The following is a 27,684-nucleotide window of genomic DNA, read 5'->3' on the forward strand; positions in this document are numbered from 1 at the left end:
TGTGCTGGAAACATCATTAAACAAAAAAAAAACAAAAAAAAAGCCATTCCAAATACCACATTAAAGTGTGAACAGGTACTCAAAACAAAACAGCCATGCAAATCCCCACAGAGAAGCACAAGACTGAGTGTCAAAATTATTGTTCTATACAAAGATAATACATGACGGCTCTTGGCCCCTCGAGGTGAGTCGATAACAATCTGAACCAGTGATAAGAAAAGAAGGTGACCATGCTTTTTGTCTTCTGTACTTGTTTGTGTGCTTCAGTAGAGACATTTCCAGGAGACACCTCAGAGCTCTCTACTCTGGTAAGTAGGTAGACGCAGGTGAAGGATAAGGTACAGCTGAAGGTGAACTACAAAAACAGCACCATTTTCGTGACAACTGCAAGCGTGTCAAAGTGCTCGCCAAGGCTGCCACCAGGGAGCTTATTGGTTTACGTATTGTGCTGTTGCCAGTCAGCGGGTTGAGGCAGGGAGTCAAAATTAACCTGCTAACAGAATTCCTTCTATTCGCAACATTGTTGAGGTTCGGGATGTGTACATGAATAAATCCTGGATGACATCGGTGATTATGGATCTGATTCTGTGAGGTTAAAAAAACTGAAATTTTCTGGAATAACAAGGATTCGGTTATAAGGTAAATTTTCTCTTTTCTTTCTTTCTCTTTCTTATTTGAAGAGATCAAATAGGGAACTACTACCGTTCTCAGAATGCAGTTTTCTTTTATGCTCAAAAGCCTCCATTTTTAGATAACCATTTTTTTTCTGTCTGCGCATACATACTTAACGTTCACGAACAAACGATACACTTAGAGCTGGTATATTTCTTTTTTTTGGTGCCTTTTTATGGAGGAATTAGCTCCAACTTCTATATTTGGACTATCAAAATGACCCCGTGGTTTTCTTCCAAAAGGTCTGTTTTTCTATAAAATACATAGGAAAAACTTTCAAATCCATCACCGACAAACTACAACCCAACAGGCTCCGTGACAAAATTTTAAAAAAGGCATAAACTGATTAAAAATCATTAAAATTTACATCTTCTTTCAAAAAAAAAATTATGTATCATAAAATGTTTAACCACTCACATTGATAAAAATAAATAGGAAAACATCACTAAGGAGTCAAAAGAGTACCAACATTTTAGAAAATGTTGTTGCGTAACACGGAGGGGTGGGGAGGTTCAGTATAACTGGCCAAAACAGTCTCCTGCTACGGTGATACCAGATGTTTCTTATGAACTGCTACCTCTGTTCTTGCCTGTTACATCCCTGTGCGTTCACAGTAGTCATAGGCACATGTTAGCGTCAAGTGTCTGTGCGTGTGTGTGCAATCTATTCCTGCCGAGCTCACAGCAGGAATCCCCATTTGCTTGTCAACTCCATTTTCCTTTCCATCTCATCCCATCACTGAATGGCCTGGGAGGTGACTTCTTCAACTCCAGTTTCTTTATTTTCTTTACCCTCCCCCTTCCCTCCACATCACTGATGTGCAGAATAACCCCCCATTCCTTCCTCCTCTCATCCTTGGACTCCATTTTTGCAGTAACCCCCCCCCCCTTTCCTCACTCTCTCAAACCATCTCAACTCCCCTCCATCAAGGATTCTGCAGCAGCCCCTCCCACTGGATCGGCTGGGAGAACACCTCTCTCTCCAGCCACATCTCGTAACTGTAGTGGAAGTCCTCGGGCAGATCCACACGCTGGCCCAGCACGCTCTGCAGGCAGTTGTCCACCGGGGTGAAGTCCCCATTCTTGTTTTTGTCGTAGCGGCGGCTGTTGAACTTCTCGATGCTCTCACGCAGCGCACACTCCTCCGCCTGGAAGTCCCACGGCCGTGCATCAATATCTGGGACGAGACGGGGGAACATTTAATCAATCTCAAACACACTTTTTTTTAAATATATGCTTGAATGTTCACAGATATGCATTTTACCTAGTATTTTAAATGTAAAAATTCAAATTTTTCTCAGTAATGACGCAAAACACAACATACCTTTAACACGCATGTTTAATCTTTTTTTTCACTTTTTATTTTCTTGCATTACCTATCATTTCTCCCGAACATCCTTTTCGTCTTCTTACTTTTACCCGTCTATTCTTTTTAACACTCATGCTGACAGATCACTTGCTCCCCCGCAAGGGACGGTGACCCTGAAAAGTCCCCCCTTTACTGTTACCATGGCAACGCAATCCTGTTTGCCAGTGGCTGTTGGAGCAAGGTATTTCACACACACATACGAACATACAATAACCATACACACAGATACATAAAAACACATATACACATCCACCATTAATTATACAATTAACATTGATTAACCTGAAATGTTCGCACAGATTTGGGTGGATGTATTCTTTATACTGTTGTCTTTGTTCTGTTGCGTGTGAGGGTGGAGGAGGAGTGCTGGGACTCATCATCACCATGACTGATTCATTTATGAAGATCTGAGAGGCTAAACCAAGTTATGGCTCCAAGAGAATGACAAATAATGGCCAGAATGTGTTCTCTGCACTGCAGATTATCCCAAAATCTATTGTGAGAGTTTAACATTCCTGTGAACTATAAAACTCTTGGACAGTATTTTTTCTTGAAGCTGCACTTTCTTTTTTACAACAGAATACACGTTTAATCTCCATACTGATGATGGAAGGTAAGAATAATAAAAGTATATAAAGAGATTCTGTAAACCTCTTTCCCTCTCTTTAATTTGTCAGAATAATGTTAAAACAATGTTTATTTTGTTTTTTTTTTTCAAAATGTACTTGATTTTAAAAACCTACTCTGAATATTATTATGTATTACTTGTTTTCATTTATTTTATCATTTGAATATTTACTATGTCCCCCTTTTCCTTTCTAAGTTAATTTAATAGTCATTGTTTAAATTGAGTACTCTGTACTATGAATCACTGAATACAGCTGTATTCTGTTAGGGGGAAGGAAAGGATGTACAAAATAAAGCTTAAAAAAAAAACTTAGAAGCTGCTGCGAATATTTAATCAGTAAATGTGCGTATTGAACAAAAGGTTCCAAATCAAAACTTAAAAATGAAAAATTCTACTTAAGCCCATATTTCGTAAAAAACTGTGGCTAGCCTGGCACTAAACTGACTCATTGTGGTTGTGAACCATCATCACTAAAGTGCCAGGAGAGTTCTTCACCAGCTCAGCTTAACTCAAAGTGACCAGTTTAAATACATTAGTTCATGAATCTGGCTTGAGTGGTCTTTACCATTTCCATAGGCCCAATCATCATTGAGCCTGTGGCGGACCTTCTGGTAGATGGCCGACATGGTCTTCATGTTGCTCTTCCTCCACTGGCGGCCCAGGTACTTGGTCTGGATCTTAAGCAGTTTGAGAACATAGAGCTGCATCATGGCCTGTTTCACCTTCAGAGCTCTTTTAAGGATGGGGGCAGACTTGAACACCACCAGCATCTGGAAAGGGAACGGGAATAAAGAGGGGAGCATGTCTGAGCATGCTGTGGCCTATCAGAGGTATGTTACAAACAAATATCCATCCATAGCTGGAACATGTGTTTTGCAGCCCTCCTTCGATTTGCTCCTCACACCGACCTTGGCTTCGATCTGAGTAAAAATAACCTATTAGTTATTAGTCACAGGCTTTTGTGCCAGTTGCTAATGGAACAGTTTATGGCCTGCTGGGTCCCTGGGTTTGCAGTCGGATGCTGATGGGACACACAGATGGTAGATGTGTCATGTGTCCAGTTTACCAAGAGATTTAGTTTAAAATTATTTTGAAAAATATTATAAGGCTGATATCAAAAACACTGCATGTTTTTGTAGAGGAAAAGGTATCTGGTTCACTTTCTGTTGATTTACAACTGACATATAAAATATATCATCACACTTTTTCACCTGTTATATCATCATATCATGAGACACATTAGGGTGGGTACTTTTTACAGTGGAGCAGGCAAAAAATTTAAACTCAATGCTGTAAGGCTTTTGGAATTACTCACCATGGTCCTAGAGTGTTTCCACTTGGTTAGCTTGTTCAGGACTCTCAGCAGGTTGATACAAGAGAACAGGTTCCTCCAGCAGAATTGGTTGCTGTCTCCTGCTTCCTGAAAACACACATAAAGACACACATAAAAGTGAGGTCATAATGATATTTGGGAGACTACATCCCACCTGACCCTCATACCATAAGGATCAATCAGGTGTTTTGACTCACCAAGCTCTCAGCTGTGAGCTCAGGCATCTCATGGACCACACAGTGAGGAAAGTCCAGTACACAGATACTGCAATTGAAACACACAAGAAGCAAAAGTTAAAGTCCAGTTTTACAGCCTGTACATAAGCTAAGCAGTCTGGCCCGATCCTGTCACTTGCAGAGAAGGTCCCCTGTCACCTAATTTTGTAGCTTGATGTTTATTTTTTTCTTTCACACCTGAGTTTCCTGTGATTGCATTGCTGCTGTGAAGCCATCTGTGCCACCTCCTGAAAATCTGGTGATGTACATCCATGAAAGATAATAGTCACACCCATAATACTTGGTTACCTGTTTTGTACTGTCATACCAAAAGGTCCCCGAAAACCAAGCCTCCAATTTTTTGCTATGAGAATTTTTAAACTGTTTTGCTTCAGTTTGACATATTTTCAACCCGCTCAGTGTAGAGTGCTATCAGAGGGAATAGGAGCATATGGCAGTGTGCTCTTTTTGATGGGAAATAGTGAGATCAACAGTGCTATTCCGAGAGGTCACAAATTTATACATAGTCTTGTGCTAGTGTTAGAGCTCAGCTGTGTCAAACTAAGTCTTTTTTTAAACAGCAAAATGAGACATGCATTGCGTTTAGTGCAAGAGAAAAAAGATCCTACCTGTTTTTGGCACTGATGTAGGACATGATGTTCTGGTTGAAGAACTTGAGGATTAGTGGGATACAGTTGGCAAACACCAGGTGCTGGGAGACTATCTCGAACTGCAGGAATAGAGGAGGCGGCAGTGTGGAATAGTTAAAGAATTTGAAAGTCTGGAAAAGAGCAACAACTAAAAATGTAACTCTTCATTTGAATTGTTACAAGCTTGATTTTATCCTTTGGCCTTAGTCATAAAGCACTTTTTACATGTTTCATAAGACACAATAAATGACTGACATATGATGATGTCGATGGGACGAACCCTGGAATGGAAAATCCATATCTCTAGAAAGAACAGAAGAGGAAAAAATAATCCTGTAGCCAATAATCCTGTATCACTGATGTATCAAGAAACAAGGTTTTTTTTATCTACGTGTCAGCTTTATTAATCCTTCACTTCATCTAGGAAGCTTTATAAAGATTAAAAACAGGAGCGATTCTGCTGCTCAAACCATCATGAGCTGATATTTCAGTATTGTATTAACTGCGTTTTTTAAAAGTGTGCTATATTTTGCCTTGTTTTCTGCCTGCAGTGATCCCTAACTAAATAATTTATCATAAAAACCAGATGTTGTAATACAGTGTTTGTGTGGTGGTCAAATAATGTAAAAATGTAATCATCCCACTACAGCTGCATTCTGCTAATGTATCTTAGTGTAATCTCCTTTTGTGGCAGCAAGGGGCACTACCACTATAACTGTACAGAGCAGCCAATTACAAAATGTAGGAATGAAGGAATGTCCTTTCCTAGGAGGAGGAGGATGAAAGGAGAAAAGTGATGGCACGCTTGAGCAGATAATGAGGTGGAGGATAGTGTAGGTGGCATTGGGGGGAGGCCAGATTGCGAAACAGAAGAAAAATGAAAGAGGAGAAAAAGATGGTAATGTGAGGTGCATGTAGGAGGGAGGACTCAATGTGTTTATTGTGTCTGTGAATGTGTCTGTGTGTGCAACCTGATAGATATGGTTGAGTTTGAAGTGCTTGAGGAGCAGCAGCAGCAGAGCAGAGATGGCCTTGACGATGATTTCCTTGTGACGGTTCACGTCAATTCCCAGCTTCATGCTCTGAAGGACTGTGATGCTAGAGGACACACACACACACACACACACACACACACACACACACACACACACACACACACACACACACACACACACACACACACACACACACACACACACACACACCCTAACTGTAAGGCCTTAAGCATTAAGAGACATACTGTTTGAAAACCAGCAGATATCCTGTTTAGTCTGTTGATGACATATCTGAGGTTTTTCCAGCTAATGTACGATTTCAAACCTTACTGAAAAAAGCGTGAATTTGAGCCATTAAAATGTCAGACAGAATTGTGAATTTTTTGAGCTGGTGGTCTTTATTGAGAGGGAAACTGTCAGTGTCAGTAATTCTAAAACTGGGCTCTCCTGCAGACGAAAAACCACCCATAGTAAGTGTATTTCTGATAGTATTCCATCAGCCCGTAAAAAAGCTATAAAAAGTAGACTTTTCTTGCTTATGTTCATACAAATATAGAGAAGAAAAATTGGATTGCTTGAGCTGTGTGATCATTTGTAGCTTAAGCGTGAAGATGCTCAACAAACAGCACTTGGATATGGTGGTGAAACTGACAGCATACAGACATATGTGGCTCTTTGGGAGAAAAGATTTGAGCAAAGCAGAAATCTTTCCACAGTACTTACGGCATCTCCTCAGGCAGCACATCAGCCAGAATGTTAATAGAGTCAGTTTTAGCTTTGGAGGTGGGAGCTGCAGCCAGCAGCAGCTTGAGGAGGGCAATCTGACACAGAAAAACAAGGCAAAACATTACACCTAGATATAGTTTGAATCATATATTGTCATATAACAGGTAAAATCTAGTCTAGTTCAAGATCTCTGAATTGCTTCCCATACATCTGATTTCTTAGTGATTCAAATAGTACTTAAAGTATATATAGTATAGTAAAGTAATGTTCACAATGAAATGGTAATTCCATGTGATTCACGGGCTTGGCAAAATTCCTCTTGAATTCTCTATGCTGCTCCTCAATACATGTAATAATGACTTTGTTTCAAAATGAAGGTTTACAGCTACAAAAAACGTGCATATACTGTGCATATAATGTGCAGATATTCCAAAACCTTTCAATACGTGTTTCCTACTTAAATTCATTCTGACATTTTACTAAAGCTGGTTGTGAATCCAGATTCTGCCAGTGTTTTGTTGGATAAAAACACATTTCATAGCAGAGAAGTGTGATGTACTGTGTTTCCATGGTCAAAAAAGCAAGGAAGCATTATATAAAATTCCATATGCTATTCTGATTGGTGACCATATCAAACAAAGAGCAATAATGCCATTCAGAAGTAAGATGTAGTATTTTGAGCTACTCACCACATACTGGGAAAGGTTAGGAAGCATGCCCAGGTACAGCATCTCTGCTGGTGTCTCCTCCACCTCCTCTTCACCCTATACAACACAACACACATGACATTTCAGACTCAAACAAAACAGCATTTCTTGTAGTCTGATTAAATATTCATCACTTTAAATATTCTGTTTAGTTTATTTGTGGTTTTGAAAGGTTTTGATTAGCCCACTAGAGGAGCATCAAATTCTTTACTTTAAATTAAAACATGAAAAAAATAAATGATAAAAACTTGGTTGGCGATATTACTGACCAGAGTCAGAGGACACTGTTGTAGCTCCTCCTCCCTCTTGATCTGGACTTCAGCAATAGACACATATTTGTGCTGGAGAAGAAAAACAACACAAATTACTGTTAATAAAAGTAAAAGAAGAAGTGTTAATTAGCATTGCTAACTGACAACCAGAGGGATAAACCCCTCTGTAACTACACCTCTCAGTCTGCTTAAACAGGAGGTATGGATTTTTAAGTGGGATGCCAATGTCAGGGGATTCAGCAGCGAGGGAGTATTGATTAGGAGACCATAATGAGTCAAAGCAAAGAAAAAAAAGAAGACGGAGAAGGACATTTGGAAATGGGAATCTGTGTATTAGCTCTTAAATGAGTCAAAAATATAGAGAGAAGAAGATGCAACATAATCAGGGATTTCCCCACTCACCTGTTTAAGAGTCTTGACACTCTCGTGGATGGGTCTGGGCAAGCCCACCAAGGTCTCTGTGTCACTACAAATCAATGAACAGTTACACCAGACTGAAAGAGGCAAACGGTTTAAAAATAGGAGGATTTCTTATTGTCTCTGATGAAATACCTACTTTCCCAGAGTAAAGCCGATGAACTTGTTTCTACTGGTTTCTAAGAAGTGCTCGATGTCTTTCTCCCTGTGAATACACAAACGGACTGCTGTCAGATTTTAGATTTTTAGATAAGAAGGCCTGCTGCCACAATTCTGTATCCGAACAAGCAGCTAATCGGCTGTTTTCTGGTGAGCACTCATGTGCACACATCCACACAAACACATATTAGCTTTCTCAAATCTCATCAGTCACACTGTTTGCTGCTGCTCTCTGGGTTCAGGACCTCCTCCTAATCAGCCCTGTATGTTGCAGCTCTCTGAACCAAAGACATAGAAATAAACACAATTAATGATAAAGTTCACTTGGAGAGACAGAATATAGGTTTTCTGATACTGAATACATGATAAATGCAGTGCTATAAAGTGTTTGTGTCCTCTCTCAGATACATTATTCATGTCCCCAAAGCAGCAGCAGCAGCACCCTGGAGAGACACAGGCTACTATCTGGAAAGCACAGATGGAGAGCATATTGGTTGATGATAGTGAGGAGAGAAAACTGAGAGATAATTTCTTATATTAAGTGTTAACTTCTCAAATGGTGGCACAGAACCAGGGTTGGAAACTGACACCAGCTGCAAGCCAAATGGTGTCAATGGCTTTGGGTTGGGAAGTTTTCTCTTCTGTAGTGGTCAAAATAGCGGGTGGCCAGCCATCATTTGGAGGTTTTATTCTGTGGAATAAAAGCTAAGTGCTGTTAAAAAAAAATAAAAGTTCTGCTGGGGATCATTTTCAGCAGCTAAAGTAATGAATACCTGCACTATTCTTTATGGAAAGGTCTCACAGAAGAAGTCCGTAATGCCATTTTGTGTGCTGTAACACTTCTTTTCTGACTTTTAGGGCTGCGTATGGATATAATCAGTGTAATTGATCCTGAAGTAAGGGAGAAATAAAACTGTAAGAGGGCACTTTATGCACCTTTTCAAACTTTGGTAACAGGTATATATAGCTGCAGCCTTTAATTGTTAAAAAAGTCCAAATCCTCTTAACACTATTTTATAGTTAATGGTTGTTTATTTCAGACTCTTAACTGCTGTTAAAGCTAAATAAGGAACAAAAACTGAGCAATTAACCTGACTTTAGGGGCCCAGGGGAGGCCCTTGGGGAAGTTGACCCTCTCTGTTGGAGGTCTCAGAGGAGGCGGTGGTGGCGGAGGCTGGATGATGACATCACGGTCCAGGGGGTCCACCTCACCCTCTATGCCGCTGTCCGTGTCCTCGGGGTCCTCCTCCTCATCCCTGGCATCGTCGTTCTTGAAGGGGTCCCGCTCGTTGTACGTGTCCAGGCTGTCCTGTTTGACTAGGGGCTGGGAGAGAGAGAGAGGACGGGTGGTTTAGAATGGGGCTGAGTAGCTAACCCATTCTACATTTTAAAATTTTCATAAATACCAACTGCAAAATTGTAAAACTGAGTGATGACTAGACCCAAATCCACCACACACACTTTACCTGATAGCATATACATTATTTATACTTGTAACTCTTTAACAAGCTAACTAATGCTGTTAGCTTGTTTGAACATAGTTCAGACCCACTTTATTTTAAATTCTAGTCTAAATCCATTATTCTCAAAAAAAAAAACAAGTATGTAAGCCTGAATTTTCAGTATATGAGAAATAAAATGATGTATAAGATATCTAGATATTTCATTTTTTATGGTGCTGCCATAAAAAACAACATATGGCGTCAATGAAGAGTTGATTTTATTTTGAGTTATGGCTAATATACTAGTGTTTAAATCTAGTGCTCCTTGATCCATTTAATTTTACAATGCATTATACTGTAGGAAAATGGTCAAGCAGACACAGACACAGTAAGCTAAATTCAGACTGCAGGTAGACTCTAAGTGGCCCAGACAGGGTTGTCATTCCCTCAGGCAGGTAACACTGATGTGTTTTAATGACAATGCAAATAAAGAAAAAAACTTCCTGAACAACAGTCTGAATGAACAACCCAGGTGAGTTTCTTGCACGAAAAGCATTACAGAAAGCTGCTGACAGGGCAATTTCTGTTATATCACATATTATACCCAATGGAAACATACTTTGTGCAGCCTAAAAAGTAATAAAAGCAGTAAGGTTTGTAGTGTGCTTAAATCCCAATGGACTGGCACAATCTTAAAAAGGAAACACTGGCCTCATCCGTTAAAGGAATAATCTGACATTTCGGGAAATGTACTTTTTCACTTTTTGGAAGAAAGTAAGATGAAAAGAGTAGATTGATACTTCTCTCATATCTGTCTGTTAAAGGCCTTGCATACCCACGCAGCCGTTTTTAATTACCATGCCTGACTAGACACCTAGCCAAGTGGAAGTTAAGGTGAAGTTATGCTGGGAATTACATGTCACCAAATTTGAATGATGAAAGTCTAAGTTGTTGCAACGAAACCAACATAAAGATAATGGTTATGTCAGTCAGGTGGAGATTGTACACAGCCACACAGTCCTGTGAAGAACACAAGTGAAAACACCTGTGTGGGTGGACTTCCAGCGTGCTGGCTTTAAAAATGAAACTACAGCCAGTAGACAGTTAGCTTAGTTTAGCACAAAAACTAGACAGAGGGAGACAACAGCTAGCCAGACTCTGTCCACAAGACTTAAAAAATACACGTACCAGCACGTCTAAAGGTCACAATTTAACATGTTACATTTTGAGGTGCTGGTCGGTAGATCTTTTAACCTTTAGACAGAGCCAGGCTAGCTGTTTCCCCCTGTTTTTAAGTCTTTATACTAAACTAAGCTAACCGTCTCCTTGCTGTAGTTTCATATTTAATGTAGCCTTAAATTATCTTCCTGCCAGCATCTCTGAACCTTGCTAATGAACATATTATATTTAAAAGGTATGGGTAGGTGGATTTTTTTAACCAGTGGACAGTGTCAGTTTAACCAGCTAGCCATTTACCCCTGCTTTCAGTCTTTATGCTAACCTAAGCTAACCGGCTGCTGGCAGTAGCTTCATATTTATCATACAGACATGAGAGTCGTATCAATCTCATCTAACTCTAAAATCTGAGTGAGGTAACGCATTTCCCCAAATCTTCCTTTTCTTCCCTCTTTTCTTATGTCTTCTAAAGTCGTCTGTCATGTTGAGAACCACTGAATTACCAAAATCCACTAAGAGGCAGCTCAAATTAATGTCATATTTTCTTAAAGTGGGACAAAAAGACAACTTTCCACAGCAACTGCAAGCAACATTTCTGATTCAACTTACCACGCATTTGCATTTCAAAAGATACAGGCAAAAAAAAAAAAAACAAGAAAAAAATGCAAGCATGGGCCAAATAAGGCTAAGACTTTATATTGAGCTCCTATCTACAAACAATCGCATTTCAGTTCATGTTCGAAACACACTTTCCCACACACACACACACACACACACACACACACACACACACACACACACACACACACACACACACACACACACACACACACACAAAACCACACACACAGTATCTGAGTTCGAACAAATTCTCTAATGAATGACTGTGGCAATAGTGCAAGCATTAGGCATGAGTCAGCGATCTGGACATTAGTTGAGCCAGTGCAGTTGATGTATGGTGCTCCAGTGGTAGTACTAATGCTGGACTAAGTGAGGGCTAGAGTGAGTGTATGGTGGAGAGTAGGGAGGGAGGGCGAGAGGAGGAGGAGAAACTGTGTCGTGAGCCATTCTCTATGAAGAAGCCATTCTCTGCTATGTGGGAGGTAAAGCTAGTGTTTTTTCTAGCAGGGTTAGGGGGCAACTGCTTTCAATGACATCCATTTAGGAGAGAGGTCAAGTGAAACCCAAATACAACACCTACAGAAGTAGATCTATGTTCACAATGATCTCAGTTCACCTCCTCAATGAATGCATTTTAAAGACATTGACCCCTAGTCCAGAGTCTACAGTGCACAGTGATTTTTGAGGCCAAACCCAGTAGCAATGTGATGAAAAGTACAGGGGAGATCCTGCTACTACTGTAGATGTCTGAAGTGACTTTCTTTATGGGTGACTGGATAGTGACAACTCCAGCGCCAATGACCACAGCCAGCAAGTCAGCCCTGTCTCTCAAACCCCACACCCCCGTACTGAGCAGGCCACAGGGGAGGAGTAGGAGAAGGAGAGAGGAGGAAGAAATAGGGTAAGGAGAATAGGGAAGGAACAGTATGCAGTGTTGATTGATGGTGGAGGAAGAGGAGGAGATGGAGGAGAAGAGCAGCAAGAGTACGAAGAGGAAATAGAAAAAGAAATAGGAAAGGGAATATAGGAAAGTGGAAGATCAGAAGAGGAAATGCAGGGAGTAAGGAGGGTAAAAATAAGATAAAAAAATTTGACAATGGGAATGGAGGAAACAGACATGGAAAAAAAATTAAAAAGAAGTGTAAATGGAAGATAAGTAGGAGTAAAGGAAAGAGAAAAATAGGAGAGAAAAAAAGGGAAGTGGAAAAAATAGAGAACAAATATGCAGGTGGAGTGAATTTAGTGAAGTACTGGAATTGAGGCAGAGAGCAAGGCTGCACCAAAACTACTCAAGAGCATATGAGTTTCTGATCCATTTACTTCTAGATACAGATCAGATTTAAATCAGCATGTGAGGGTAAAATATCTGACATGTTAAATACTTCTGGTGAATGTCAACAGGTACAGACAAGGTTAAGTGACAGGAGAAGGATGATAAGGAGAGGAGAAAGAAAAGAGGAAGAGGGAGAAAGAAAGGCAGAAAAAAGAGACAGGAAAAAGCAGGTGGCAGGGATGTCGGAGAGGAGTGCAAAAAGTCCAGCGCAATGCAGAAAGAAAATGCAGAAGGAAAAGAGGGAATTTGTGGGTAAAGACCTGCTTCTTGGGAAAGGGACTGTCTCCTTCCAAGCTATCAACAAAGGCACTCTGTGGGGACAGAAGGAAGAGGGGCAATGAGAAACCAGAGGGAAATTAGAGAGGCAGAGAGCCTGTCCAGTCAAAGCTCTACGAAAAACATGGGGCTCGGATTCCCAAGGCTGTCCCAGCACCAAGATCATCTGTAGTCTCTGACTTACAACAGGGAACTGATGATGTTGGCACTAAAGCACTTTTGGAAAACTTGACCCAGCAAAGAGTTAGAGGATGAGTTACAGAAGGAATTCCATAGATCTACTTTTCTAAAAAACAGATGAAGCTGTTGAACCATGAAAAAGGCAAATAATGGAAAAATGAGTCTGAGTTAGTATTTATAATGCCACGTTAGTAATACACTTGAGTTATACTGTACGGTTGAAGGTACCAAACACACTTTTGCTATGTTAGTGAGATAGATAAGCAACTGGCACAACATTGGGACTATGTGAGAATCTGCATTTGTAGTTGTGTGTTTGAAATTCTAACACTGTCTCGTAGATTAACTGTATTTTGGCTACAAAAATACTGTGAAGACACTAAAGACCTGACATTCATACTTTCCAATTAATGCATATCAAAATGTTGAATTTATGTCCCCCTTGTTTAAATACGATGAAGTTAAATGAGTATGTGTGTGTGAATTTGAAAAAGAGCACTTTATGGCGAGGGATCAAACAGGAAGTAAAATATAAAGTGTGACTGTAAAATAACTCATGTTTTATCCATGTCACACTACTGTTACACTCAGAATGTGTTTGTGTTTGTGTGTGGAGGATGGGGGGCCTGTACCCTGCGGCTGCGGCGGCCCCTCTTCTGCTGCTGCTGCTGTTCGATGAGCTCCATGGCGGAGGCCGGGGGCGAGGCTGCTCTCATGGCCCTGACCACCTTGATGCTGTCCTCCGGTAGTGGAGGCAGGTTGAGACGCTCCCGGCCCCGTACCTTCATCTCCTGGAGTTCCTCAAAACCCCCCAAAGTGAACTGGACAGAAGGACGGAGACAGTAACACAACAACGTAAAGGCTTATATAGAATGAATCATGTACAAAGGAGGGTCACAAGGTTGGGAAATGCAATGCAATGAAAAACACAGAACAATATATAAAAGCCCATACATGTGGTTTGTGTTTAATTTTGTATGTAATTGGTTTAAATACAGCATATTACACATCATTTTTAAATTAATGTAAGCCAAATAGTGCCTTTGATCGACAGCAATCTGAAACAGAGGTTCACAGCCTTTGTGGTTTGTGGCCCCTAAAATGACATAATGTCCATCTGTGCCCCCTGATCACAAGTTTAAATTGTCCCGTTAGTACTTCAACCACTGCAATTTGCACTTCGAAAAATTGATCTCTAAAATAGTTTTTTAAACATTCAAAAGAGAAAAGGACATACTTTATTAGAAAAAGAGACATACTAACAAATGGAAAACAAAACACAGCTGCCAAAATGCACAGAAACTGACTGGTGTGCATTACGTGTCGATGTATGACTGGTCGCGATGTACTAACCAGTATTGTCTTCCAGAGCAGCAGTAGTACTTTCTTCATGGGGAAGTGCGGGGCATTCATGCTGCAGAACTTGGTCACCATGGTGAAGAGGAGCAGGGCGAAGGGCTCTCCATTGTACAGAGGTGAACCTGAGGTGACAAAGGTCGACGCCAATGTTTTGGAATTGGGTATATGGATATATGAATATAACTGTGAAGACATACCCTTGTGTAGTTTGAAGATACTAAATGACACACACCTAACTCATTCTTGAAGGCCTCTCTGGCCGCTATCCTCTCAGGCTGGTCATCCTCTGTTTGAACTCTAATGGTCTCCACCATTAGGTACATGATGCTCAGTAACACTCTGCAAGAAAGAGAAACAGGCACACCACTCAGCTTGACCGTGCGTGTGTGAGTGGGAGGCATTTAACTGGTGCCCTAAACAACTATAATAGGCCTAAAAGGTCTACCTGTACAAGAAACAATAATAAGGAGAGGTGGTGAGTTACAATGAATGGTAAGTGTAAGTAGCACTTGGTTTATGCAGTCTGCTTGTGCCTTTAAAAATGGGAGGAAATGATTCCTGGCCTCTGCCAGATAATGCCTGATAATGCACCATCCATTTGCATTGACATGTTGTAAGCCAGATGGTGTTTTGTGCATTAAACACTTGGTTCAACGAACAAAGATCTTCACTTTGTTCAAAATAATTACAATGGTTTTCAATTTTGTAGCAGCAATTTGGTGCAAATCTACACCTCTAGCCTGTAATTATTTGTACATATTCATCTGGGGGATGCAAAGACGGAGCTTTTCGTATGTGTGACAGTATGAGAGTGTGTGTGAAGGAGTGTTTAGCCTATTTTGCTCAAAAATCAATTCCATTATGCAGAAGCAGAGACTGAAAATGAATCTGAGGGGGAGCGACAAAGAATACAATCCATTTTTCAGATTAGCTGTGTGTGTGCATGTTCACCGAGGTGTGTGTGCGGTTGTGTAAATGTGTGTGCATGTGGCCAGATGACAGAAAGGTGCATAACAAATATTGAAGTGAATTGAAAAATTGTGAGAAAAGCTTTAAGACAGGAGACCTAAAATTGAGAAATGCAAAAATATAGTATACATAAAAATCTTTCTGTTTGTTACTTTTTGGCTTCCTTCTTATGTGAAGCAGAGAAGAAGGTAAAGTAGAGAGTGAGCAATGTGCTTATATTTCTCACCTGAGCTCTGTGCTGTCTGCAAGAGAGATGGCAGGCTTCCTCACTGCACTGCTGCACGCCTGGCTGTTACTGCACATCCACACAAAAGTATTCAATTACATTATTTTAGTGGTTTATCTCAAAATGACAAGCCAGTCCTTACATTCATACAGCCAACAGAAAAGCTGAGAATATATATATCAGTATGACCACCACATAATAATAATATTAATAATAATAATAATTAAATAAAGATTTTTTAAAACATACACAACCAGACTCATTTTCAATGTGAGGCCTTTTTAACGCTTTTTGTATAACCAGCATTGACCTGCAAAACACCATGTGTGTGTTTGCCTGATTGGCTTGCTTACACTGCTTTGCTGTGCAGCCTGGTGATAGGACAGACTCTGCCATGATGCCTCAGAGCAGCTTATGTAACAACAAAGAAGCGCTGGATCCCAACTGAGGCTGACACCAGAAGCAACAAAGCTGACTTGAAGGAGCCACTGCCACACCGCGTCCTCAACGGATGGTTTGAAGTGCGGATAACAGACAGTTTGTTTCCTGTATTCCTGCATTTCAGTCTCTTTCTGTGTATTTCTAACCCCACAAACCCCCTCTCCTCTCATTTGAGTGAGCCCCTCTTGCTGTAAAAAGGAGAAGGAGGATTTGGGGGGGGGCAAGGGATGTGCTGAAAAGGACCTGAGCTTCAGAAATGGGAGGATTCTGAGAGAATTTTGATCTTGTTACAAGGAAAAACAAATTGACTCTTTCAGGGTTTGAACCTATGACCTTTCAGTATCATGAAACCTGCTGCCCACTGTGTGAAAGATCTCCAGATAGGAAGGAAGACATTCCTTTATCTGAGAGTCATAATAGCATTTTTACCCTGTATTAAAGCCCTCTCCCTTCCTTTATTGCTGCAGGCCCTCGCTCAAGGAGGAAACAAATTAAAAAAAGATATGAAGAGCTGTCTGCCCTGTCTTCTTCTCTGGCTTGCTTGCCCTTTGTGTCCCTTTCTTTTATCATCTATTACAAATATATGAGCAGCGGTAATTCTATAGTCTTATCTAACTAAAGCAATGTTGTATGTATCAAGAAAAGGTATTTTTGATTTTTCTCACTAACCGATGTCAACATTCTATCTGGCAGTGTTTTCTCTACCGAAGTAGTGAAGAAAAGTTTTTAATGACTAATACATCCTGTGTTCAGTGAGTCCTACTCACTCTATCTCCATGCTGAGCAGCTCCAACAGTGCCGTGAAGATGCCCATGTCGTAGAGCAGAAAGACGTTGTGTCTGGACCAGTGGAGCACGTCCACCTCTGTGTCACACTCATCAAACACTCCTGGGGAAAGGTGTGATGAAAAGGGACAAAGAGAGTGTGTTTTTAGACATTTGATATTTCTCATGTTTTCAATTTGTTTGCATTTTACTTTGGAGTTTTTCAGGTGATTGAATAACCGGTTGCTTTCAAATAACATACATTATATTCTCTCTCACATAATAGGTCTTTTACACTATATAATATGCAAAACGTGCTATTCCTTGCACTAGTATACATTATTTAGCATAATTTTACACAAGTGTCAATGTATGATGAGCTGACTGAAGTACCTTAGGAGCAAGGGCTGTCTATTATCATGTGCATAGCTATGGACTTTTAGAAGCTGTTAAAGTAAGAAGTTAATAGCAAAAAATGTGTAGTTTACAGCTGTAAATTAACTGCTACCGTCGCATTGTGCATGGACTTTTTTCATGACAAAACATGTCACAGTAGAAAAAGCACAGATGAACATAATGAAATTAATGATGGCTGAATTCCATTATTTCTGGTATGCTGGCTCACTTCCATGGCTTAGTAGGACACTGGAATAGAACGGAACCACCGTTAATTATATTAGTAACAGCTGTGCTTTTCCTACTATGAAGAGACAACATGTCTGCTGTGAAAAGTGCTTGTTGCTGGCTGTAATGTGTTGGGCCTACTTACCCTGCGCCAAGTAGAGGATGGCCCTGGCCACCTTCAGCCTCTTGTCTCTGTCCGTCACCTCCAACGCATCCAGCAGCCTCATCACATACGCCCTCTGCTCCTCCACCGTCAGCTTGATCCACCTCCTGCCTCGTGCTGCAGGAAGGACACAACAACAAAGTGTTCAAGGTTAGCCTCAGCAGAACTTTATCTGTATCTTTCTTGAACAGCAGCCAATGTGGCTACTAGAGACAGTTATGGGGATAATAAATTCTAAACTACTGGTTAGCTAAATGCTAAAATGGACTCAGTAATGTCCGCTCTACAAGTTGACCAACATTAGCTAACTTTGGCAACCATAAACTACTGTTCAGCCCAAGTAAGGCTGTAATGACAAAACTCCAAATGAGCAAAGATGAATTGTGAATTTTGGGATTTTAAAATCTTAAGCTTAATGTGTTATCATGCTCATTCGCTTAATGTATTATTATACTCGTTAGCTTAATGTGTTATCATACTCATTTTCTTTTTTGTCAGCCTCTTAATACTTATCATCTGGTTTTAATACATTATTTATACATTATTTAAGCCACAGTGTATAGTAATTGACCTAGACATTCATAGTAATCATGTTGTAGTGTTTGCGTAAATATAGAGACTGACTGCTTTTTTTAACCTTATATTCAGGCCCACTGCATCAGCTCTAGAAGTAGCTGAAAGCTAGAGAGTGTAGGAGCATATAGAGCGGTAATTAACAGTCATGAGGAGAAAAAAGACACTACACAATATACACACCAAAAAGGGAAGATTATCAGCACTAGCATAAACTTAGTCTTACCTAAAGTAGAATTCAAACTACTACAAAAAACATACAACTGAATGAAATGCGGGCCTTCTCTGGCAAGTATCGAATTTTATTTTTCCTGCTGTGTAAGTCTTCTATTCCTAGACTCTTACACTAATATGCATTAAGGAGTGTAACATCATCATGATCAGTGGAGCACAGATATTTTATTTAAAATACTCTGACTTGCACTGTCTACTCAAGTCGGGAAACAAAAATGCTTTCTAATTTCAGCACTGTCCCCAAAAACATAATTTTCTACAGAGATTTTAAATTAGACATGCTGTGATAATCACTGTAATTTATGTGAGAGACTGATTGGGAATTTATTGGTAGTGGCAGAAAACATTGATGATATATACACACTCTCACAAAGAGCACAAGTCAAGCATGTAAACCACCCTTTGACAACTACCATACAGTGCTCACTGAACACACACACAAATACAGACACACTAATGAAAAGCCTGTGATTCAAAGAGGCAGTTCTGTGCTCTATCTCTGTAAAACAGCAGCCAGAGAAGCTCTCATCTAATCCTGCTATTCATTACCACTCAGCTTGGAGAGGAGGTGTCACACAATGGAGAACAGGGCTCATCACACTCTTTTTCTAGTCCAAATGGAAAGATGCTCTTTTGTCTGCGATGTGTGTCACAGAGACTTGAGACCTTTGTGGCTTCATGCGTATTCTCAGAGCAATCTCTGTGTTTTGCTCCACACAATATTTTAAGTATTGGTCTTCATTCCCAAAAAATTGACTTTGTTGAAACCTTCCGCAGTAAATGGAGGAAAATGACAATGAATGATTATATTATTCTAATTTGATTTAAGAAATATTCATTATTTTCACTGGAAAAAATATTTTACACAATGAAAACATGATCATTTCTGCACAAGATATTTTTTTAGCACATCAAAGCAAAAACACTGTATTAAAGCCTGATCTCTTATCAGACTGATAATGATGCCATAATCCATGTTGGAGAAGCCGCTTGGTTTTTGGTGACCAACTTTAAACGCATAGTTGGAATGGGACCTCCCATCTGTATCTGTTGGGATATTAATTCTTTGAATAGCTTAAAAGAGCAACCCTAACCCTTTGATGTGCCTGCTCACCCTCGCCTCACACTGGTCGGCTTAAAAAACACACACACTGAAGAGCAACTCTGGCTTGTGTTGAGGTGAGAAAACTGAGCTGAACACATTGCTTTTACAGCTTTCAGTGTGCAGTCGAGAAATGCACGGAGGGATGGAGGAGCGAAATGGTTTCATGACAGAAAAATTGCAGAAATACAAGCGGAGGTTGACATGTCAGTCAATCTGTAATTTTGTAATTTCACTTTTGTAATTCCCTTCAATACATATATTATCATGTGACCATGTTGAGATAGCAAAACATTACTGTATGGGAACATTTGGTTTAGTTAACCTTCAACGTTTCACTTAAGGACGCTGTTATCGAGCAGTAAACTGGACCCAGTAGAGGCATTCAAAACTAAACAAAGCCCTCAGTCTTCTTGTTTCTGTCAACTGAAGTCACATTGTTGGAGGAACTGTCAAGGTCTCTGTGATAAACAACAGCAACAACAGGCAGCGGCACCAGTCTACTCGCTGTGGACTTGTGTGTGTTTGGTACGGCACTGCAAAGCAGTGTGTTATCAGAGTGTGTGTATTTGTTGACCCTATTATGTGTTTACCTTCTCTTCCTGTGAGTCAGAGACAGAGAGGGGAGCGACACACCTGGTATGGTAAAGGTAATTTGAAAACCTTCCTTCGTCTCATTATTGTTACTCATCTTTACGTTATACGTCTACTGTGCTATGCCCCCCCCCCTTCCTCTCTCAACCCAGCCGGTTGAGCCGGGTTTCTACCTGTTAAGAGTTTTTCCTTGCTGCTGTCGCCAAGTGGTCATGGTGGAATATTGGGTCTCTGTAAATATAACTATAAACAGTATGGTCTAGACCTGCTCTACATGAAAAGTGCCCTGAGATAACCTCTGTTATGATTTGGCGCTATATAAATAAAATTGAATTTAACTGAATTGAACACATTAAAGGATGTGCAAAAACCATCATCACACGCACAAACACTCAGTACCATGGCTCCTAAAGTCCTCCTCAAAGTAGTCTCTGTTCAGGGCAAACTCTGGCTCCTCTGTGTAACTGTAGAGCTCTGTGAACAAAATAAAACAGAATTATAGCTGAAACAATTAGTCAATTAATTGACTAGTTGACTGACAGAAAATTAATGAGCTACTGTTTTGCTAATGGGTTAATCATTTAAAGTCATTTGTCAAAGCAAAAACTCTGCTGCTTCTTCAGTCTGAGGATTTGTAGCTTGTCTGGGTATTTTTATGTTTTATGGATCAAACAATTGATCAGTCCATTGAAAAAAATAATCGAAAGATAAATCGATGCAGCCCTAAATAGGATAGGATAGAATAGAATAGAACAGTTAAAACAGAATCGAAATTAAATAGGATACCTACAAACTCTTGCAGGTTAAGTGTGCTACCCTACAAAAACAAACAAAACCAACTCTGAGCTCCTGTCTCCTCAGTGTGGCTCTGATCTGTTTCCTGCACTGTCTAACAATTCTTCACATTGTCATGCATCTCCTCCTGTTCTGAGAGCAGTCGTCCTTCTTCGACCCTGAGGAGCTGTCGCTAGCAAGCCTCTGCGACTGTCCATCTGATGGGGGAACCTGGCAATGTAACTAACACTCTTGGCTAATCGGCTGCCGCTTGCCATCTACCAGGAGGACAATCATTTTGACTTTAAATCACTGCTGTTATTCAACATTTCCCTCTGACCCTCTGCTGGCTCTTAAAGAAAAATTGGTGCTGGAGAGGAGAGGAATCAAAATTAAACATGTGAAATAAACTATTGCACTAAATGATAATCATAAACATCTATCAGCATTGTTGAATTCCGCATTTTTGGCATTTATAAACCAAGCTGAAAGTCACCTAAGAGGTGTTACACAGATGCTGGAGCAATTCAGCAGTTCTGAATATATAATCACAGTGTTCACGATTACTCATAACATTAGTCATACAATGCGTCCTATGTCTGAAAAACATGTCAGGATCAGAACATTTTGTTCTGTGCCTTTCGCAGTGTGTCAGTTTATTGCCTTGATTTTTCATGAATAACACTGTAACATAAAACAGCTAAGGAATACCTGAGGACTGTAGATGCAGAATTATATTTAAAATCAAGAGTACACTGTAATGTGTTTGCTAAGAAGATATTATATTATATTATGTTATATTATATAATATCACACATAACAACCATTCATAATTTTAGCTGCAAGTCAGGCTCAGTTTTCCATGAAAAAGAAATGGATGAAAGCTACTGAAAGTGCATTTAGAAGTGGAGCTGTGTACAAAGGTTCATGAAAAAAACCTGATTTACAAAATTCCCTTGTGGGTTTGGTAGTTGGTCAGTCTTACCTGAAAGTTCAGCAGTGATTGTGTCCGTGTCTCCATACTCAAACTCCAGGTTGGGAGTCTCCATTGAGCTCTGTGAATAAGAGCAAAACACACGAGCATACATTATAGTATGACACTGAACTCAGCTCAACACATTTCCTGACGCCCACATACAAAGGAATACTGAAACATACTGTAGGCTATTCACACTTTGCAACACCTACCACTACTCTTTACTCCACTTGTGGTTAGACACTCCAAGTCCACACATCACCCACACACACTCTCCAGGCTCGTTCACAGTTTTGCCTCATCATGTGTATTTTCGAGTTGTGATTGGTGTTGATCAGTAATTTACATTTTTTCTCTCCTATCCGCTTATCCAGAGCCACTTAGTTACAAGTGCTCTCTATGGGCACACACAGCTACAGTACTGCTTTAATCAGTTTTATTGAACAGTTACAGGAGGTTCTCCTAAAAAAATGTAGTCCATCCAGCTGCAGCAGTGAGGCAATGAACAGCAATAATGCAGCACCACAGGAAGAAGTGAGGAAAGAGAGGTCACAGGAGTCAACATGGCCCCTGTGTCAGAGCAGATTAGCTGCTGTATCCAGGTGAGGGTCTCTCTTTGCTCTGACTTTAGCCTCACCTTGTGATTAGCACGTGCCCACGAGACAGACCGCACACATTAGGGTCCCGCTGGAAAAACTCACTGCTGCATGCTATCGCACAAATGCACATTTTGGGGCAACCTTGTATATTCAAAGTATCCAATTTTCAGGAATTTAAAAAAAGATAGCCGTGCTAGCAACATGACTCTAGGGATAGCAATGTCAGTCTGTCAGTCAGTCCACCACTTTGGTCCAGACTGAAATATCTCAACAACTATTGGATGGATAACTATGAAATGTTGTACAAACAATAATGTTTTACTTCTTACTTACTACTTACTTCAACATTCATGGTTTTTACCAAATACCTGCCAAATCACTGGCATTCCCATCATAGTAAACTAAGATGATGCACGTGGTAAACATTATATCTACTAAACATCAGTATGTTAGAATTGTCATTGTTAGCATGTTGATAATCTCAAAGCACAGTTGTGCCTCACAGCCTCACAGTCTTTTGTTAGCTTATTTCAAAAGCGGTATCCAATAAATTGTGAATGGGTTTCAAGAGGTCATAAATCTAAACAAGTAAAACCAAAACTGGAAGGTGTTTTTTATACACGTGCGACAACCACATACACACACTTCAGTGAGACAAGCAGAGGCGCTCTCAAATAAGTTCACATTCTGAGAACTGTGAAACAAACACTTTACTCAGGTGTAGGGAAATATAGAGTGAACATGTAAAGCATCCATCCATACAAAGCAGGCAGTGCAGTTGCACTAAGGCCATACAATAGTTAAAATAAGGCCTTGATCAAAGTCTTCTAGTATATGTATGGCGAGAAGTCTAAAAGACATATAACAGCTAAATAGTGTGGTAAAGGATTCATGCGTGATAATATCATACAGTATCATGATATCCAGAGTGAAACCTATGTATGATCACCACCTGGGACAAATACGAGCCCAACAGTAGTAAGAGAATTAGCCTGGTGACTGGAACATTCTTGGTTTTTATCTCTTTATCTTTTGGGTGGGAGTTTTGAACTGATATTGTTTCCCTATAGGGATGATTACAGATTCATTTTATGTTAATGAGACTCCACCAGCAGTACAGGCAAGCTCCAAGCTCAGTGTGTTAAATGTGTTTAACCCTATGAAAACTGCCCTGAGGGCCAGCCAAGAACTGTAAATAAGGATGTGCTCTGAGTCAGCTATCCTGGTTAAATTACTGCTGTGTGCTGTCATGTAACTTTCTCCTATAAATACCTGCTGCAACCAAGTCAGCATGATCTGAAATACACAGGATATCAGCCGGCGGTTTGTTTGTGACACCGAGCAGAAGAAATGTGATTTGATTACATTATTGCACTTGTAAACCAGGAAATGATAACAACTGGGGAGCGCAGATGATTCAACAAAATTACCCACAACTCTGAGTGTGGGTGAAGAAAGCCTGTGGGTCCTTGTGAGCAGGTGCTGCATCACTTTCTTAGCAGCTGCTTGGTATCATAATTTCACCCTTATGTAATGCAGTTTATAGCACATAACTGCTCAATATTGATCTAGTTGCAAGAGGCAAATTACGCACACATATAATTATGTGCTGAAATCATTAGACCATTTATTAGATTATAATCTTATGGATGATTAATTGTTTTAGTCATAAACAGTGCAAAGTTTGGTCAAAGTTTAGTCACATCTTAGGAAGTGCAAATAGTTACTTGCTTTTTGTATCTTTAGAAAAGAAGATGTTTCAGATTTTGTGGCTGCTGCTCAAACTATACAAGATACAATTTAAGTTTAACTTCCAAATTCCAAGTCCAAGTCAACCATTCGTACATGCCATCTGTGTCTCCGGGCAGAATTAATCCATGCTCATTATAATTTAAAATATACTCACTGTAAAATGTATAATCCAAATTTTTAGTACTGTACAATCAGTGCCAATAAAAAGTCAGAGTTGTAATTTAACAATAAGCCTCTTTTATCAATTGAACTTGGTTGCTGCGCTTTCCTATGAAAAACAACCTCAGATATACAGTAGCTATTCAGCCTTGTTGAGTGATGTCATTACTGTTGTAGGTGGCTATTCAAACACCAACATTCATCCACTGCTGCGACTGCTCAATACCTTCCCATTCATCCTGTTGTCTGATGGTTCAGTCCATTGGAAAATAGAGCTACAAACTTGCAATATTTTTCAGTATTTTTTTTTTTTTTTGATAAATGTGCTGAATTTTTTATTAATTTATTTTTTACGATTAATCGATCATTGGTTTAGTCTATAAAAATGGCCCCATAACAATTTCCCTAAGCCCAAGGGGATGTCTTTAAATTTTAAGTTTTGTCCAACTAAAGGACCATCAAAATTAAATAGGTCAGAAACAGTTCTTATCTGCTAAACCCTCGTTTTTCATTCATTCTCAACCTTGTTTTCAAAACACAGTATATTTACCAATCCTGCACATTTGCACACTTATGGATGACCTTAACTCATTTCTAAGTTGATCTAAAGTTGATCTCAACACATTTCTCTTTTAAAGGGGCACTCAACCGATTTTACAAATAAATGTCAGAGAGCTTTTTAAAGTCTGAGAAAATAACCCTGGTGATGTCATCAGGGTTATCTGATATCATCAGGGTTATCTCAGCTTGGAGACGTGGGTGAGTGGAGTTTGAAAAGAAACTAATGGTTGGATTATGGGAAGTGTATGATCTAGCATTTTTGGTGCTTGGTGCTACGGACTAAAATTTAAATTTTCTCAGCTTCTTTTTAAATCTGTTTCTTGTGAGTCCCAAAACTTTATGGAAGTGCACTACTGGATTTTTTTGACCCTCGTTGAAAAATTACTTATTAACTAATCATCAAAATAGTTGGCAATTAATTTTCTGTCATTCAACTCATTGAGTAATCAATCTACCGCAAATCTTCACATTTGAGAAGCTGGAACCAGGGAATTTGTGACGGTTTTGCTTGATAAATGACTTAACCAATTAACCGATTATCAAATTGTCATTTTTTAATTTTGTGTCATCGATTAGTCAAACAAGTTATCTCATCCTTCAGGGGTTTAATAAAGAGCCCACTGTCCCCTGGGAACCTGTCTTTCCAAACCCAACTGAGATGTCTCTTTAATTCCCAGGAGCATCAACACAGACAACCCTGACTCTCTCTTTGCCATCTCTCCCTCCCTCTCCTTCCAGTCACCCAATCCTACTCACCCTCTCTCCCTGTCCTTTTTTTCATCCAGTCTCACTCACTTTCCCTCCCTCCAGGCTCCCCTCTCTGACGCCAGCTGATAACAAAAGCCGTCCTCGCTCCAAACTGGCATAGCTTCTGTGCCTGCAGATTCTGCACCACATCAGTGTGCAAACACTGGGCACAATGTCAAGGCAGACCACCCCCACTCCTACCAACATATGCCACATAGACAACAGATGACTGCTCTACTCAGCACAAATGACCAACAGTTTACATAGACGAATGAATCAGATTTGAGGTTAACTTCACCCAACAGACAGACACTGGATCCCAGTTCTAGTGTGGTGATGCCAGGAGGCATCAACATCAACACATGGCGTTGACGTTAAGTGCTTTCAACGTCCATGTCATTCACCCAATAACAGCCCCCCCCCGAAGATGCTGTGAGATGAATATGCTCTGATTCCCTCAAAACCATTCAATGTGCTCATACAAAAGATGGGGGGTATTCATGGACTGGATTTTGGCCCTGGTTGACAGCTTTGTCTGATGTATCTGGGCTGAGCCATCCAAGAGTGAAAACCCATCTTTTTGTAATTTTTTCATGACGGGATGAATTATAGCTGCATGGCACTTAAAAAAAGCCCCCATCAGACTGATCATAAACCATACTTGCTTCATGTCTACAAAGAAAATATTATAGGGCTGCAAAGAGCTAACTTATTTCTGTTTTTGATTTTCATTAAATATTTTTTTAGTCAATAAAGTGTCAGAAAATAGTAAAAAGAATGCTCAAAAAGAGCCTGAAGTGACATCTTCATATTGTTTTGTCCAACCAACAGTCCAAACCCACATATATTCAATTTACACTAATATAAAACAAAAAAAAAACAGCCAATCTTCCCATCAGAGATACTGAGACCAGAAAATAATTTTTGCTCGATAAATTACTTTTATGATCATACTGATCATCAGATTTGCTGCCAGTTAATTTTCTTTCAATCAACTGATCGATTAATCATTTAAGCTCTGAAATATTGTCAGTTGGGCATTTTTCAAAGGCCATAAATCAGAATCTAACCACTATTATTAATAGCAATATCTAAAACATGATTTCAACTAGCGGTAATTAGTCAACTACTTGGTTGGTCGATCCACAGAAAATTAAATCAGCAACAATTTTGATAATCAATTAATTTTTTCAGGTGGTCTTCAAGCAAACATGATGGTTCTAGGTTTTCAAATGTGAGGATTTGCTGCTTTTCTTATATGATAATAAATTGGATCTTTTGGGTTTGGACTGTTGGTCAGATAAAATTAGCATTTTGAATAAGTTACAGTATATGATGGGCATTTTTCACTATTTCCCAGAATGTTATTGGCAAAGGAACTAACTGATTAATTGAGAAATTAGTCTGCAGACTAAATAATATTGAAAATAACTGTTGGTTGCTGCCCTACATTCATATACAGCAACTGTTTTTTTTAAGGTAACAAATCATGCTCTTAAAATATAAACCTATGTGTAGGGTTACAGCTTGTCATTATCAATTAATAATCAGGGTTTTTTTTGAAGAAGAAGAATTAATTTACTATGTATGCTGTAAATGTTTAAAATAATGACAAATGTCCATCACGTTACCAAAGGCCAAAGTAAAGTCTTAAACTGCCCACTTAATTTGACCAGCAAACCCATTCACATTGATATGAAATGGTAACTCTTTGCCTTTATGAAGCCTTAACCAGCAAATGTTTCCTATTGATAGGCTACGTGATGAATTACTTAAAGGTCTGTTAGATTATCATCATTGAAACTGATCTGATTTGGACACAATCCAATGTCAACTATGAGGGATAAGAACATTATAATTTATAGAAAAAATTACCCAAATAGATACCGTAAGAGAA

General features: G+C 39.6%; 1 protein-coding gene and 1 long non-coding RNA gene across 3 annotated transcripts; one reads left to right on the forward strand and one right to left on the reverse strand.

Moving 5' to 3' along the window:
• Positions 1–1,569: 1,569 nt before the first annotated feature.
• Positions 1,570–22,044, reverse strand: strip2 (striatin interacting protein 2). 2 transcript variants are annotated; one of them, XM_040140003.1, is made up of 20 exons: positions 21,979–22,044; positions 20,619–20,693; positions 17,699–17,833; positions 16,933–17,053; positions 15,725–15,793; positions 14,762–14,868; positions 14,524–14,651; positions 13,803–13,991; positions 9,234–9,466; positions 8,123–8,188; positions 7,969–8,032; positions 7,564–7,635; positions 7,277–7,351; positions 6,585–6,682; positions 5,838–5,964; positions 4,846–4,946; positions 4,199–4,265; positions 3,984–4,088; positions 3,234–3,438; positions 1,570–1,848 (listed from the first exon to the last, which is right to left on the reverse strand). In XM_040140003.1, exons 1-20 carry the CDS (start codon positions 22,040–22,042, stop codon positions 1,598–1,600), a joined length of 2,352 nt encoding a protein of 783 aa, XP_039995937.1. In that variant the 5' UTR covers positions 22,043–22,044; the 3' UTR covers positions 1,570–1,597. The 2 variants fall into 2 exon arrangements, with proteins under 2 accessions (XP_039995937.1, XP_039995948.1); XM_040140014.1 differs by lacking the exons at positions 16,933–17,053; positions 17,699–17,833; positions 20,619–20,693; positions 21,979–22,044 and adding exons at positions 12,975–13,025; positions 16,078–16,333.
• LOC120796876 lies at positions 17,768–21,340 on the forward strand. The gene is made up of 3 exons (XR_005708432.1): positions 17,768–17,866; positions 20,239–20,275; positions 21,157–21,340. It is a non-coding gene; the product is annotated as an uncharacterized LOC120796876 (long non-coding RNA).
• Positions 22,045–27,684: the final 5,640 nt, after the last annotated feature.

The sequence above is a fragment of the Xiphias gladius genome, chromosome 2 (genome assembly GCF_016859285.1).
Source record: "Xiphias gladius isolate SHS-SW01 ecotype Sanya breed wild chromosome 2, ASM1685928v1, whole genome shotgun sequence".
In the NCBI taxonomy this organism is placed as follows: Eukaryota; Metazoa; Chordata; class Actinopteri; order Istiophoriformes; family Xiphiidae; genus Xiphias; species Xiphias gladius.